The sequence below is a fragment of the Melopsittacus undulatus genome, chromosome 3, assembly GCF_012275295.1.
Source record: "Melopsittacus undulatus isolate bMelUnd1 chromosome 3, bMelUnd1.mat.Z, whole genome shotgun sequence".
NCBI classification, from domain to species: domain Eukaryota; kingdom Metazoa; phylum Chordata; class Aves; order Psittaciformes; family Psittaculidae; genus Melopsittacus; species Melopsittacus undulatus.
The window spans coordinates 28,647,452-28,662,537 of NC_047529.1; the positions used below are offsets into that span (position 1 = coordinate 28,647,452).

At 37.3% G+C, this 15,086-nt stretch overlaps 1 protein-coding gene across 3 annotated transcripts in view; it reads right to left on the reverse strand.

Annotated features, from left to right (window-relative positions):
- TAF1B (TATA-box binding protein associated factor, RNA polymerase I subunit B) overlaps positions 1-15,086 on the reverse strand; it is a 51,063-nt gene that overhangs the window by 4,202 nt on the left and 31,775 nt on the right. For all 3 annotated transcript variants that reach the window (XM_034060875.1, XM_031052742.2, XM_031052741.1), the window contains exons 9-14: positions 9,437-9,584; positions 7,136-7,313; positions 6,773-6,819; positions 3,904-3,994; positions 3,405-3,475; positions 1,006-1,231 (exon numbers count right to left, since the gene is read on the reverse strand). In XM_034060875.1, coding sequence (XP_033916766.1) covers positions 1,006-1,231; positions 3,405-3,475; positions 3,904-3,994; positions 6,773-6,819; positions 7,136-7,313; positions 9,437-9,584 — 761 coding nt within the window. The remainder of the gene's footprint in view (positions 1-1,005; positions 1,232-3,404; positions 3,476-3,903; positions 3,995-6,772; positions 6,820-7,135; positions 7,314-9,436; positions 9,585-15,086) is intronic.

Sequence of the window (15,086 nt, forward strand, 5' to 3'; positions counted from 1 at the left end):
GGCAGGGAGACCTACTACTAGACGAGGATGCTCAAAGCCTCATCCAACCGGGCCCTGAACACTGCCAGGGATGGTTCTTTGCCAGCACCCACCAAGTAGAAAACTCACAATTTTTTTTGCAGAATTTCACAAGATGATAAGGTATTAAAGGAAGAGAAGTTCAACACAAACCAGACAGATACTTAAAATATCCGTACAAGGATGGATTAGCAGGGATATCATTCTCCTTTGAAGACAACAACTTTAGTAACAAATAGAATGACTATTTTATATAACCTAATGGAAAAAAGGATCCCTTTCACTCAAGAAGGCAAGATTTGGGAACAGTTCTCTACTAAACACAAATACTAAACTTCCTTAATAGCACAAAATTTTCTCATGTTTCTTCTTTTACTCTCCCAGTGAAAGAAATCTCATTTTTACTTCTGTGCTTCCAAAAAATACAACTGTTGATTGCTGCTATGCTTAGATGAAATAGTTGCAAAGTCCTTTTCACTCACAATTACTTTTTAAAAAATATATTCTGAAAGCATTTATTGCTTATTTGAACTTTCATTTTTATTAAGGCACCACAACAGTAGCACAGTGATTTAGAAAATTAATTTCCTATGTCTTTTTGGGGATCAGGGAGGAGAGGAATGGAGCCATTTTCCCATTCTCTGGAGGGCTGTGGCACAAGTTTTGTCTAAAATACGATGAAGAAAGAAGCAAAGTGAGTATTTGTATCTAGCTGCCACTCTTGCCATGTGACTCTTGTGGCTGGTTTTGTCTCATCTTTCTTACCAAAAGTTCACTTTGATCACTCTTCATATTACAATTTGTCTACTCCCAATACGAGACTAACCATTCCACACACAACCCTTTTACAAGTGATTTTAATTAGATGTGAATACATACATAGCCGTGTACGTGCTGTGTATTTGTCATTTGTAAAAGCTGCATACATGCCACTTTATTTTGAAGAGAACTTTCCAAAGTGTATTTAACAAAAATCTGAATACTTACTTCTCAGTGCATAGTTTAACTGTACACAGCCAATAGTCAGGGTTCATGGGCTTAAGTAAACCACATTTTTCTTGCAAAATTCCCTTCAGGCTATGCCCGTGAAAACAACTCCCATCTGTGTTTTCTTCTGACCAACTTAACTGAAAACTTGAAGGATTTGGCTTTTCAGGAGGTCGCACGGAACCAGACAGCTTGCCAAACTGATTTTGTAAGTTCACAACCATTTCTGTACAAATAGAAAGAAAAAAAAAAGAACACCAAGGCAAAAGTATTAAGTATTAGAATACTGTTTAGAGGTGATTAATACAAGAAGAAACTAGGGTATTTGTGCTTCTTTTTTCTCTTTTGATTTATCTTTTTCTTTAAACCTTGAAAAACCTGTATGTTCTCTCCCCATTCCATTTAAAATTCAACTCTGTCACGTGTTCTAGCTAAAGATTTTGAAAGATGATTCAAAATGCCATGTCTTTCACACATAATAATATTAAGACTGGGGCAGTCCAAAAGCATTCCCCCAATTAAAACCTGTAAAATCTAACTGATATTGTTGGTATTTTTATGCTGATAGGCACCAGGATGCTTTTTGCTATATGTAGTTGGCTGTATGCTATCTCTCAGACTGGCTAAGGTTGTTTGAGTAGTTTTCTGTGTATCAGAATTAAGGAAGCCTGGTTTCATATACATACAGATTTAAGGTTAAGCTTTTTATAGTGCAATTTTTAACTGTGAAAAAAAACCCAAACAGACAAACAAAATGCAAAAAAACCCAACCAAACAAAAAACAAAACTAAAAAGCCCCCAACCAAACAAAAAAACAACACACCCCACTCCATCTTTCCCCGCTGCTCATGAAAGACTGACAAACTTTCCTAAGTCACTGAGGCTAAGAAGGGAAAGAAGTTATGATGATAGATAAGCACACACAGTATGTCTGCCTAAGCCTTGTTTCCCTAGGATAAAAAGCAGGTTAAAAAATACTGTTATTGGAACTTCAACTTCCTTTTATGACTTGTATCTGAATAAACTCACTGATAAACTGGAAAAATAAAATGGCAGAAAAGACATCCTATAGTAATCCAAGACTGGTAAGCTTACCTTTCAAGAGGATACTAAAATCTACCATCAAAAACAAAGGCTGAGAAATGTTTCTGAAATCCTGTATCTGGCACATAAGTGTTCTTTCTAGAGCACGCTTTGTTTCTATTATCTGAAATTTGTTTTGCCCATTTACAATTGCATTATGTGATAGTCCTGCTCACAACAGCCAGTGGTAAAACTCCATAATCTAAGCGGTCCTCTTTTAGATTGAAGAGAAGCAGAGTTGGAAGAGGAATCTAGAGTGCCACAGAAATGATGAATGATGAATCATTCACTTTTTCTTATAAATGCAGGAATTTTAGGGCATCTGGGCAAATGATCAGTTTGAAATAAACAAACCTAAACACGTTTTTCCATGGAACATGACTTGAAGTTGACACTCACTGAATTTTGAAGAGCAAGAACATTCAAAAAAACCCCAACTGCATTCTTGAAAACTCCAACATGAGTTATTCAAACCAAACAGGATTACACAACTTATTTAGAAGTCCCTTAACAAGTCACTTCCAGAAAATGGAAGCATATAGAGGGATAAAGGGAAAAACACCATTTGCCACACTTAATATATCTCTCCCTAGATAGCTGCTGCTTACTAGATACTGTTAAATATAGAATGAAGAATTTCTGAACCGATTTGGTTGAGTAAAATTCTGGTCTTCCGTATTTCCACAGGTAAGTGGGGGTTTTGTCTTTTTTTTCTGCTTGCTTTTATGTCAGTGTAAACCCCTGTAATTTCTTATACATACTTCTAGAGCTACTAAAATAAAGTAGATGTACTTGCATCCTCACCACATATCACTAGCTATTCAAGTAAAGTCATGTTCAGACAAGTCTTCCTCACTTCCTATAGAAGGCTGCAAGAAGGAGAGGGAGAGAAGAGAGACATGCAAGATCTACCAAAGGACATCCTGGGATATCCATACTCGAGGATATGAGAAAGTAAAGAAGAAAAGGGATGGGAAAGTTACAGAATAGCAATAACAATTCACAAAGCTCACAGCTATAAAAGGGCAGCTGACAAACCAGTGAAAATGGGGACAGGCTATCCATTTGAGATGTGGCTCAGTAGGTCATTAGGAAGACTGGCAAAGGCAGTTTCAATTAAGAATGAGGAAAAAGTCTGTTTGAAGAATTCCAGCCACAGGTTGTAAAACAGAAGTACAGTAATTGTACCAGAGATGAAAGAGAGAAGAGAAAGTATTTTAAGATGTAAATGTTATCAGTCAGGGCTGCAGGTTTTCTATGGTGGGAAAAGTTACAGCAGATTTCTGCATTGCTGGGAAGAAGTAAAATTTACTCACGTCTTCTCTTCAGAACTTTAGATTTCATCTTGGCTGAATAAAACAGTGGCTTTTCACATCTCCACAAATACCTACCAGTAAGAGATATATGAACTGTTAGGAAAGCAAGTGGAACAAATAAGTAAAAGAATAGCAATTTCTTACAAATACTGCTAGAGCTATTAAGTTTAAATCAAAATAATCAAATGGTTAGTGCTATTCAAAGCTGCTGCCCCCCAGCAGATCTAGAAAGTCTTTTCTTCAGAGTAGACAAACCAAGGTATGTTGATTGTTCAGCTGTATAAGCTACTTGTCACAGAAAGTGAGCATTTCATTAATATGCTGGATAAACACTATGAGTGTAAATAGACATTTAAGATAGGGATTTAATCACGCTAGTCACAAAAGCTTGGCGGATGGGAATGTGGAGCAAATTCCTAACCTTTTTAATTTCTGTGGGGGCCAGGATTTAATGTAGAACTCTACCTTAAAAAAGAAAAAGTACTTTAAAACCTCTTACTTGGCTCTTTCTTCATCTAATTTCTTTTGCTTCTCATCCAAGGAACATTTTATCACCTTGTACCACTTTTTGAACTCAAAATATGGGCCACCTGAATAAAATATACACATTTTATGTTGGGAAGAAGTGAAAGAAATGTGTAGTTCGCAGATGGTGGTCTCCACACAGTTAGACTGTGGGTTTTCCACCTGTTAACAAACCTGCCCTGAATTTGATGTGCTTAAAGAAAACATTCCTGATCTAACAATTCTGTAAGAAACAGAAATGCAGTGAAAGAACAACCTGTCATAAGAAGTGAAAGAAGCCCCTTAGCTTAGAATAGATATCATAGATTTAGTATAATTCAAGCCTTTTCCCTCCTTTCTGAAAATTAAGCCTAAAAACTCATTTCTACCAAATGAACATTTCTACCAAATGAACTAAACCTCCAGAGTGCAAAGTTGCCTTCACCTGTTTGAAGACTCACTTCAAGGGATTAATGAAACTATACATGAAGCTTAGGTTTAAAGAAATAACATCTAAACAAGCTCAGATGTGAAATTTCCAGCATCATCTCTCCACTCTCTTCTACTATCCATGACACTGTACAGGGCTGGAAAGATAAACTGGAGAACTGTAGTCACTTTGTGTCAGCCTCCCATGTTTTTGAGTACAGGGAAGTCACCCACTGATAGACGAACAAACATTCACCGGCACATGCAAAACCATAAAGGGATATGGCATTCTAGCAGCACATTTATCATCAATGCTCCAAAGAGACACAGGGCTGAAGAAGACCAACTGGGTACAGTAAAAGAATTCCAAATAGAACTATGGTGTAGATTTATATATTTAAAATATAATCAACTCTTATTACCTGTGGGTGGATTATCTGCATTGTGAATTAACCGGGTTTTGCATTTCCCCATCACCCAAGCTGCACTGCATGTGATGCTTGCATCATGCTTAGCTTTGCCAGCGAGCTGTTTAAACCGTTTTAAAGGTGAATATACTGTTCTTATAATCAAGCTTATAGATATTTTGTATTATCTGCATTTTGCTATTTGGGTTATCCTGCCAAAGGACATCTAAGATGCTAGAAGTATAGACGGACTCAAAAAATAACAGACAAATGAAGGGAGGAAATACGCTTCAGTGGTTGTTAAAATTCAAAGGTGTGGATACAACTTCTTTTATGAACTTCTTAAAACCAGAGGTTAAAGTAAATACTCTTAAAGTGCTGCAAGTGCAGTTTAGGGGTGGTGGAAATTTTTATTAAACTTCATATTAATTATTAAGCATCTGTCTCAAACAAAACTATTATCAGAGACATGATGCTACACTATAACAACAGTTTGCCTGGCCAGTACTGCTAGTTTGATGTTCATAGAGCTGAGCTGAGTGGAAATTGCACAGCTCTGTGATACACACATACTTACATAGATCTCAATCACATGCTTTATTTGAACATAAATTGTACTGTGTATGGGTGGAGTTCATAGAACATACACAAACACACTAGGGAACTACAACTATCTACTGCACAGCTTCCAGCCTGTCCTCAAGAACTGTAGGAGCTGAAATGCTATTTTTTTTTAATTAAAAGAACAAAACAAAACAAAAGACTAGAGAAAGGACAATTAAACTGAGAATGGAGCCAACATAAATTGGATCTTTAAAACTCAGTATTAACCATTACTCGTTTCAGCACGCTAACTTTAGGAAAATGCCAGAGGCAGTTTTGAGCTCTGGCACTAACCACAGCTCTAACAGAAATTCTCACCTCAGCTCCTCTGCGCAGCTGCTCACTATCACCCCAGCATTTTAAGGATAGGGACAACATAACACAGCATATGGATCATTCTGCACCAGCAAACTTTAAAGTAGAAAAGTGGGCAAAGAATGAGCTGTTAATTCCCAAGGGCACCGGGACTTGTTATTAAAGGAGAAACCCCATTAAGACATTAATGGCTCTGAGCCTCAGCCGGTAAGCAGTTGCATAACTTTTACTCATGTCACTATTACGTACTTCAAGTTTTCAAGGGATAGGGAACAAAACCAAAATAAGTTTGTGTATCCACCAGAAAATGAAAATTACCAGTTTTAGTTAACAGTGATACCTATCTCCAGATACAGTAGTAACTGTGCTCATGCATGGCTAACACCACTTTTATTATTGACTTAAATTTTTAAAAGTGACAGAAGGGTCAAAACGGACCCAAGCCTAGATAAAAGGCTTAAAAGATAAACCATGGTAACACATCTTTGACCTTATCTTCAACTGTGATCTGGATCAGGCCACAGAACATCTTCCCGAGGATTTCTAATCTTTGATTTGGTCTTTCTGCCCTCCAAGAACTATGTTCACACCATTATCTGCTCTATCTTAATTGCTGCTAGCTTTTCCACACTCTCTCAGGATTATTTGGACTAAGAAAATAGATTACATCTGGAATATGTTACACACTAAGACATTTTATTTAACAAGACTAAACAAGTTTGGATTTTATCATAAACATGGTTTGATGCCCCTAATAAGTATCTGCTATTTACGATCAAAGTGTGCTCCCTCTTTACTGCATATCCATTCATCATCACCTAGCATGCATAAAATTCTAAAACAAGAGGCAAACATGCACAAGGAGAAGCAGAAAGGTACTGGGCAGTGTGTACTAAATGCCCCTATCAGTACAACAAGAATTATGCAGGTAAACTGGAGAGATTTTACATGAACAGGATCTACTGTTTTCTTTGAATACAGATTTGCCCTAAAAGAATAAATGACAAAAACCTGTTTTAATGATCAATAAAACAAGTCTTTCTAAGTCTGATTACAAATTTATTTCATTTACAAAATCATAAGACTGATTCTACTAGAATATTTATGTACCTTCTTTGCTATTTTTATTTCTCTCTCCAGCAAAGTCTGAAAGTAACCTGAAAAAAAAAAAATCAGATCCAAATACTGCACTTTTCACATGAAGTTCAAATACAACTGACAAAAATCACATCCTAATTTATTTCAAGTTTCAGATTCAAACTGATGATTTTTAAAAATAAGGAATATTTAATGTCTAAAATGCCTTCAGGTGTATGTTTTATGCTACTGAACTTAATGGAAATTCAAATATTATAAACTTAATATTACTAAATAAATTAATATTACTAAATAATTTTACTAAAGAATGATCCCAGACAATCATCTGCACTATTTGAAATCTGGGCTTTGCTATGGATTTGCCTGAACACTTACCATTCATACTTATCATCTAATAAAAACAATAATTTGAGCACAACTACAATAACTGCTGCAGCAAGAACATCGTATTTCACTTTTCTTGTTGACATATTTCCAGGCACAAGAGTCAGGAAATCCACATCTCCAATACCAATCTTTTTCACCACTCGACAAGTCCAGTTATGCAATTCATCTGATTCAAGTAAATAAAATCATAAAATTAGTAAGTTGAGACAAGCTAGAAATACTTTTACAGTCCGAATATTTTGGTCACGTGAGGAAAGAATGTCTTTTTTAATGGTCTTTTAGGACCATTAGACAACACTTTTTTAGGCTGAGAAGCATTTAGGGTATTTTTAAAAATACTGGGCAACCTTCACTATGTTTATATGGAAAACAGTTGCAATTTATTATATAGTCACAGGGAGGGAAGGAAAAATATCAAATTTTTAATAGTGTTTTGATGTTACTCAAATGATGTTGTTAGACCATCATGAACAGTCCTGGGGGGAAGCGTATCTTAAGTCTGCATAGATATAGTTTCAAAACACCACAAAAGCCAAAAACTTTTTCCTGCATGTTGACTAAACACTCAGGTAAAGACGGATTCAGTATTGCAATGAGGAACAGGGGCTAGTTGGAAGGAAGCTAGTTGAGTAAGAACAGCAGCCTCATCATGGCAGGATAGTACTTGCTGTTACCCCAGCAAGATCTGGCTGAGTTACAAACAATCCCAAACCTAGGTTAAAGCTGGCTTTGCACTGTAGAGCCTAATCACACCTGCTAGTGTGGGTTATGCTAAGAAGATACAAATACAGCTCCAAAAGCAGCAGTAAGGTGTCTATACAGTCTCTTATTACTCTATGCTTATTTTTCACAGATACAAATCCCCCAAATTTCTCACCTTTCCTGTTCAGCAAGAAATACAGGAGTTGATTACATCACCATCAGATTCCACAAAGGTTAGCAATGTATGACTAAGTACAACCTTAATCCAGCTATACTTTATACTCTCTTGCTGCTTACAGAGAGTTCAGTAGGCACTCATTTTTAATCCTTCTGTACATAACAGCAAAAGTTAAACAAAATCTGGAAACCAATTTTTCTTATAAACATTGTCAGTATGTTTTCTTTCATTTCAGACACTTAAAATAGCCTTTTCATTAGTATTTATTGTCCTAAGAAACACTGCCAATTTATGGCTTGCTTTATTTTTTTAGGAGTTGCTAGACACCAACAATAGACTTTCTTCAATTTGTAAAAAAAAAAATGCTTCTATACGATAAAAAGCTTAGGTGCAAGGAAAAAGGACAATATATTCTTCTACAGTAATTTTCCAATAGTACTAAGCTTTGGATTTTTCTGTAATAAATCTGAAAATGCAAATTTCCTCACTTCTTCTTTGATTCAACTGATACTTCAAAATCTGGAAAATAATGTGATCTTCTATGTGATCAGACCACTGGTGTAAAACTTCATAATCAGAATTTCTGCTATGGAATTTTAACCCTAAATATGTCAGTTATCTTCTCTTCATTCAACTGTAAACAAAAAGCCAAGTAGCTTTACTCAACATAACTAACTGTAAAATAAGACAATACCTCCCCCCCAACTATTAATTTTTGGAATTCTTTGAGGGGGAAAAAAAGTAATGTCAATTTACAAGCTATTTTGCTGTATAACTCATCTTCTGTGACAGTGGTATTTGAAGTATGGTAGCTCAACAGACAGTTCACGTACTAGGACTGACTGGTCCTCCTTTGGCAATTCAACATTCAGGACGATTTCAGGATAAACAAAACCATTCAATATTTATTCAGTATATGATTTCAAAACTAAATTGGAAATCAAGTGAGAGCACAGTTGATCTGTCACATAGCATCACTTGTTAACGTTTAAATGAATGGTAATAGACAATATTATGGAATATACAGTCAGTGTTATATATCAGACAATCCCAGTACTAAGCAATCAGGTCACAACTTCATGAATTATTTAGCTACAGTTAATAAATCACGTGAAATCAACTAGTGCCTCTCAGTTCAAATGGATACTAAAAGATTTGAAATGAAGTATCCACTCCACAGCCTTGGAGAGCCAAGCCCAGAGTACCCCTGCATATCTGGGTCTATAATACATACTCTAAATGTTTGATGAAGGTGTTTTCTATAGAAATTATCTTTCAGTTCAAGCTTAAATGGGTATAAATTAGAAGGGAAAGAGCAGGCACTTTTAAAGTAGTAATTCAAGTCTTTTTGCTGGAGTTTAATAAACCAAAGAAAAATTTTATCAGTTCAGGTTTGGGAAAATATTTACCAGGTAAATTAGCTTCCATCAAGTACTTCATGCACAACATGTCTGGATGAAGAAAGCAGGTGTCTGTTATATCTGGAAAACGAGGCAGTTCTAAAAACACTGCAAGCTCAAGCATTTTGTTGTATACATCTTCATATACAGGCCATGACTGAAAGAAAGGGTTAGAGGGTGTTATATATTTGCTCTATTACAATATTTGTTAATGGTTTTAAATTATTATTAAGTTATTGATGATAAATTCTATATTATTTAATACAGAATTATTTATACAGACTCTTTTAGCACTCTCTATGACTAAGCACTCATGCAGGAACAGAGCGAGACTGCAGTACTGCAAAAGCAAAACGTATGCTAGCTTTAAAGCCCAGGAAATAATAAGGAACAAACAGGAAGTTGCCTCAGACCAGTAACCAATCCCCTATTTTTTTTGTGAAGAAATCAGTATGTCTCCAGATGCTCCAAAATTGAAAAGCATTGGAAAAACAAAAAACAAAGACAAAACCCAAGTGTAATTGGTGGTGAACTCTCTAAAGAGCTCTGAGATCACAGAACCACAAAAGGGTGGAAGTTGGCAGGGACTGCTTGAGGTCATCGAATCCAAGCCCCTGCTTGGGTCAGCCAGAGCAGGTTGCCCAGGGTCATGTCCTCTTGGATTCTGTATATCTCTCTGGATGGCAGCTCCACAAGGACTATGGAAAATCTGCTCCAGTGTTTTATCACCCTCACTGTGTAAAAGAAAAAAGGTTTTGTCTTTATGTTTAAATGGACTCTTGTATTTCAGTTTGTGCCCACTTCTTGTCATCTTGTCACTGGGTACCACTAAGGGGGATCTGGTTTTCCTCCTTTGCATTCTCCTGGATGTATCACATAGTACCCCATGTGAATCTGCTCCATCCTCAGGCTAAACAGTCCCAGCTCTCTCAGCCTCCCCTCATTTGTCAGATGCTCTACTCCCTTAATCATCTTTATGGCCTTTTACTGGACTCACTCCACTATGTCCATATCTCCATTGTACTGGGGAGCCCAGAAATGGGTCCAGCACTCTAGGTGTGCCACACCAGAGCTGTGTAGAGAGGATCAGCTCCCTTGGGCCACTAATCACCTGCATAATGCAGCCCAGCATGATGCTGATGGTCTTTGTCACAAACACACACTGCTGGCCCACAGTTCATCTTCACAGCATCTTGTCCACCAGAACTCCCAGGGGCTTCTCTGAAAAGCTGCTTTTCAGCCAGACAGGCCCCCAGCATGTGCTGGTGTCTGTGACTATTCTGCAATGCATCTTTATGTATTCATTTATCATATTTATCAACAAGAATGTGATCAGTATGAGGCTGATGGGCCTGTAGTGCCCCAGATCCTCCCTCCTGCCCTTCCTGAAGACAGAGGTGATGTTTGCTTCCTTCCAGTCCTCAAGACACTCCCCAGTCATCATGACTTTTCAAAAATTATTGACAGCAGCCTTGTGATGACACCAGCCAGCTCCCTCAGCACTTGTGGCAGCATCCCACCATGGCCCATGAACCTCCAAATGTCCAGTTAGTTTATATATTCCCTAACCTGCTCCTTCTCCACCAAGGGTAACTCTACCTTCCCCTAGACTTTCCCATCAGTTTCAAGGACCTTAGATTGCTGAAGGCTGCCCTTATCACAGACTAAGGCAAAACCCCATTCATCACCTTAGTCTTCTCCTTGGTCATTGTGACCATGTCCCCATTCCCATTCAGCAGCAGGGTCACATTCTCTAGAACCTTTCATGGTTGAACATTTATTCATGACAATAAATCTGTGATTTTCTTTTCAAAACTATTGACTGCATGAAGAAAGTTCTCCCATTTCTACTGAGGTTTTCCTGCTAGAGGAGAATATAATTTACAGACAGATTTTGACATGCTTATTCATAATGAACTCAGCAGGACCTGCAGTTTGCGTAAGTATGGGCTGTAAGATTTGACCCTCATTTCTTAATACCTAAACTGTTTTATTAAACATTCTTAATTCTAGATATTTTAAATTATTACTTAACTTACCTCTTATAGCAGTAGCTTTCAGTTGTTTGGGCTACTTCACCATTTTCAATGTATAAAAAGTAATACTTTTTCTGCTCTAATTGGTGGTTCTAATTCAGCAGAGCACATTATCATGTATTTATGTTTTATCAAGTCAGTTTGTGCACAAGGTATTTTACTTTCATAGAATTTTAGCAGGGGTTTACACTTCATACACAAGTTCAATACTTTCCTGAACTAGAGTGAATTCAGGCTTCTCTTTGGTTGGGTTTTTTTTTTTCTAGACCTGATTAAAACCAGAACAATCATGTTCACAACAAAAGGACTGAAATAATGTGTTTTTATTCATGCATTTGGTTTCATCTATTTTAATATGAGCTGTGTAGCCAGTGTTCAAGTTTTATTGGTTTGAATGATTCCCAGCATTTCCTTTTCTTTTTTTAAATGATCTCCCCTCAGACTGCAGTTCAGACTTGCTTAACTGTGTGAACACATGCTTAAGCAAATGAGTAATTTTGCTGTCACTTACGTACTATTACACATGCAACTGCTTGTAACAGTTAGGAAGTTGTATCATGTTCATTATATGTTGTTCTAAACAGTGTTTAAAATTGGCTCAGACTGCTGCAGGACTATCTTGAGAAACAAGAAAAACACGCATTACCAGACTTCTACAGAAGACGAGGCTCACAGCACTTTCCATTCCTCTTAAAAAGCACAGCTAAATTGAATAACAAAACAATCCTGGAACAAAACCTGAATCATATGTAACTTCTCTTGAGTGTATTTGGAGAAAAATTAAAGTCTCAGATGATTCAAACAAAAGCATTACATAAATACTATTCCTAATTAGATATAAAGGAAATATGTTTTTCCCTTTAATGAAAAGCAGTTGAATTAGTAGCTTCTTAATAATATGTCACAGACAAAAATAAATTAAGACACTGGGAATTCAGTCATTTGAAGCATTCCCATTCTCAAACGTTAAACTATCACCAGTGAAGTTATCTGAACAGTCTAATTTAGCACAAAGTGACTTTAAGGAATATAGCTCTTAATTGGGGAACTCAAGGTAGACACCTACATCAACTTCTACCTGAGGTTCTCTCACTGTGTCAGGGTAAGTAGATAGCTTTCCCATCATAGGCGCTAGTGAATCATCCTTTCCTCCTCATGCCCAGCACTGACTGTTGTTTCAAGACTTTGGTTTGGAATTTAGATAAGGCAAATAAAGTTCTTTTTCAAAATGGCTAGAAAATGCTTCTGCTTTAGAATGACAACTGATGTATTTTTTTTTATATATATAGAACCACAGAATGGTTTGGGCTGGAAGGGACCCTAAACGCAGTTGCAACCCCCCTGCCATAGGCAGGGATACCCTCCACTAGAACAGGTTGCTCAAAGCCCTGTCCAACCCAGCCTTAAACACTGCCAGGGATGGGGCAGCCACAACCTCTCCTTTTGAACAGCAAACACACATGGTATAAAAACTACAAATAAAATACCAAGAGCTATCACTTGGCTTATTCTAAAAAAAGTGTTAACAGGCAAAATCTGTTCTTCATTGATGTGTGTTTACACAACTGGGATGTGCAGATCTAGGCAGGGGATACTAATCCACTATAAAGATCCACTAAATCAATTGCTACTTTCCAGGACTTACCTCCCTAAGCTCAAAAACACTCTCTATAGTACTCATGTTTCTACAACACAGCGCTGAGTCATGACAATGCAAGTTGAACCGAACACCACACTTCTAGGAGTATGCAGTAATCTCTTGAACTGTAAACTGCAAGCATAAACTGGATCCAGCACAAGATCACATCTCTGTCAGATACACCATAGCAAAGGGCTGAAAGGCTGAGGACTGAAGAGACTTACTTCAGTAATCAAGCACTGGTAATTTTCCCCAGTCACCACACAGCCTGCTCATACTTCTTTAATTCTGAGAGAACTGTGATTTCACAGAGCAGATCTCTCATTCTACAAAGTGTCACAGATACTGGGAGGGTTAAAACAGAAGAACACCCAAATTCCACACAACCAGCATAGCACATGTTAGCACAGTATTAAAAAAAAGCAAGATACAGCAAACAAGCAACCTCAAAATCAATAAAATTATCACCTTCCACCCAGCTCTGTATCTCTGCCAAAAGAAAAGAACCTGATAAAACAAGTTGCATTGAAAGTCAACCAGCAAATCAACTAGGAAAGCAAGATCCACAGCTGCGGCCTCCCTCCTTCAGGTGAAAAAACTCTGCCTCCAGCACCCCATGATTAAACCCCAGGGGAGGAGTACTTGGGCAAGAGAGGACAGTGTTAGATCATACGCCACTTGCTCTCCAAGTATAACTTTCACTTATCCAATCATAAATTAAAAAATTCAAGTTGCATTTCTGTGCTAAATATTAGGACAACTCCCCTGTCCATCAGCACATAGTGTTACTGAGCTCTCACCTTGTTTCGAGAACCTGGGAAACACTCAACATATAAAACTCAGTTACAAACCCTTGAGGGCACTTAATAACTTCAGGAAGACTGACAGAAAATCCTTTTAAAGTTCTGCCACCTGCTAGTCTTTTCAGATGTTTCGCAAGCTGGGATTTCTTCAAGCCTGATCAACAGCGCTGACAGTCTCTAACTCCTCTAGATTGGGTACAGAGGTTACTGAGAACTTTTCTTAACAGCTTTGTCTTTAAAATCTTTGTATTTTATTCCCACATGTGACAAATAAGGTCGCTGCAGGTCTTCTCCAGAAAGCTGTACAGAAGATTTGTACTACTTGAGAATACATTTTTCTTTTCCTCCCCTCCTCGCCCCTGCCAACTTCAGCTGAACATAGGACACACACTGTTGAGTTGGTGAAGAAGTGTCTAGAACAAGATTTTTCATTATGATAAATATTCATTAGACTATTTAAATTGGTTGCCTTTATCTTTCAAAGCTACATGGCATTTTTCACCTGTATTAGAAAAGAACAAGCTGGTTTTCAGAAGCAGATGAGCCAGACTATTAGCATGATAATCAGATCACAGTAACAGGTAATTGTTCTAGGTAAGCCACACTGCAGCCTCTCCTACTTGTTTGGACAGTATCAGAATGTTGCTGGTCACCAAACAGAAAACACTATGCATTGGCTGTCTGTCTAAATTAATTTGGAGGCTTCGTAGCTTCTTGTTTTACATGTGGTCTGACTGACTCTTAGATGACTGCATAAGCCATTTCCTTCTCCTGTATCAGGATAATATCTCAGCAAGCATTACTTAAATATTCACAGTTCAGTTGATTTTATGATGATACTGTTCTTTCTGAAAATAATTAATTACAGAGTCCTTTTAAATTCTCCCTTTCATATTACCCCTATCTCCATCCTCCTTTCCCATTCAGTACCCTTTGCATCACAGTTCCCTTCCTCTTAATCCTTCTCCCTGTGAATTTCAACCCTGGGAACCCTTTTTTCCCATGTCTGCACATTCTCTAAGGCTCTACCTTCACCCGTGCTGCTCATGTTCAGCAGTGTACAGATATCTTTTTTTCCCAAGAGATTCATCTAATGGCCATTTAATACTGGAATCTAATAAGGTCCAACTTATTTCTTTTCATTTTTGGCTTTTCATAGGTTTCTGGGAATCTTTGACATT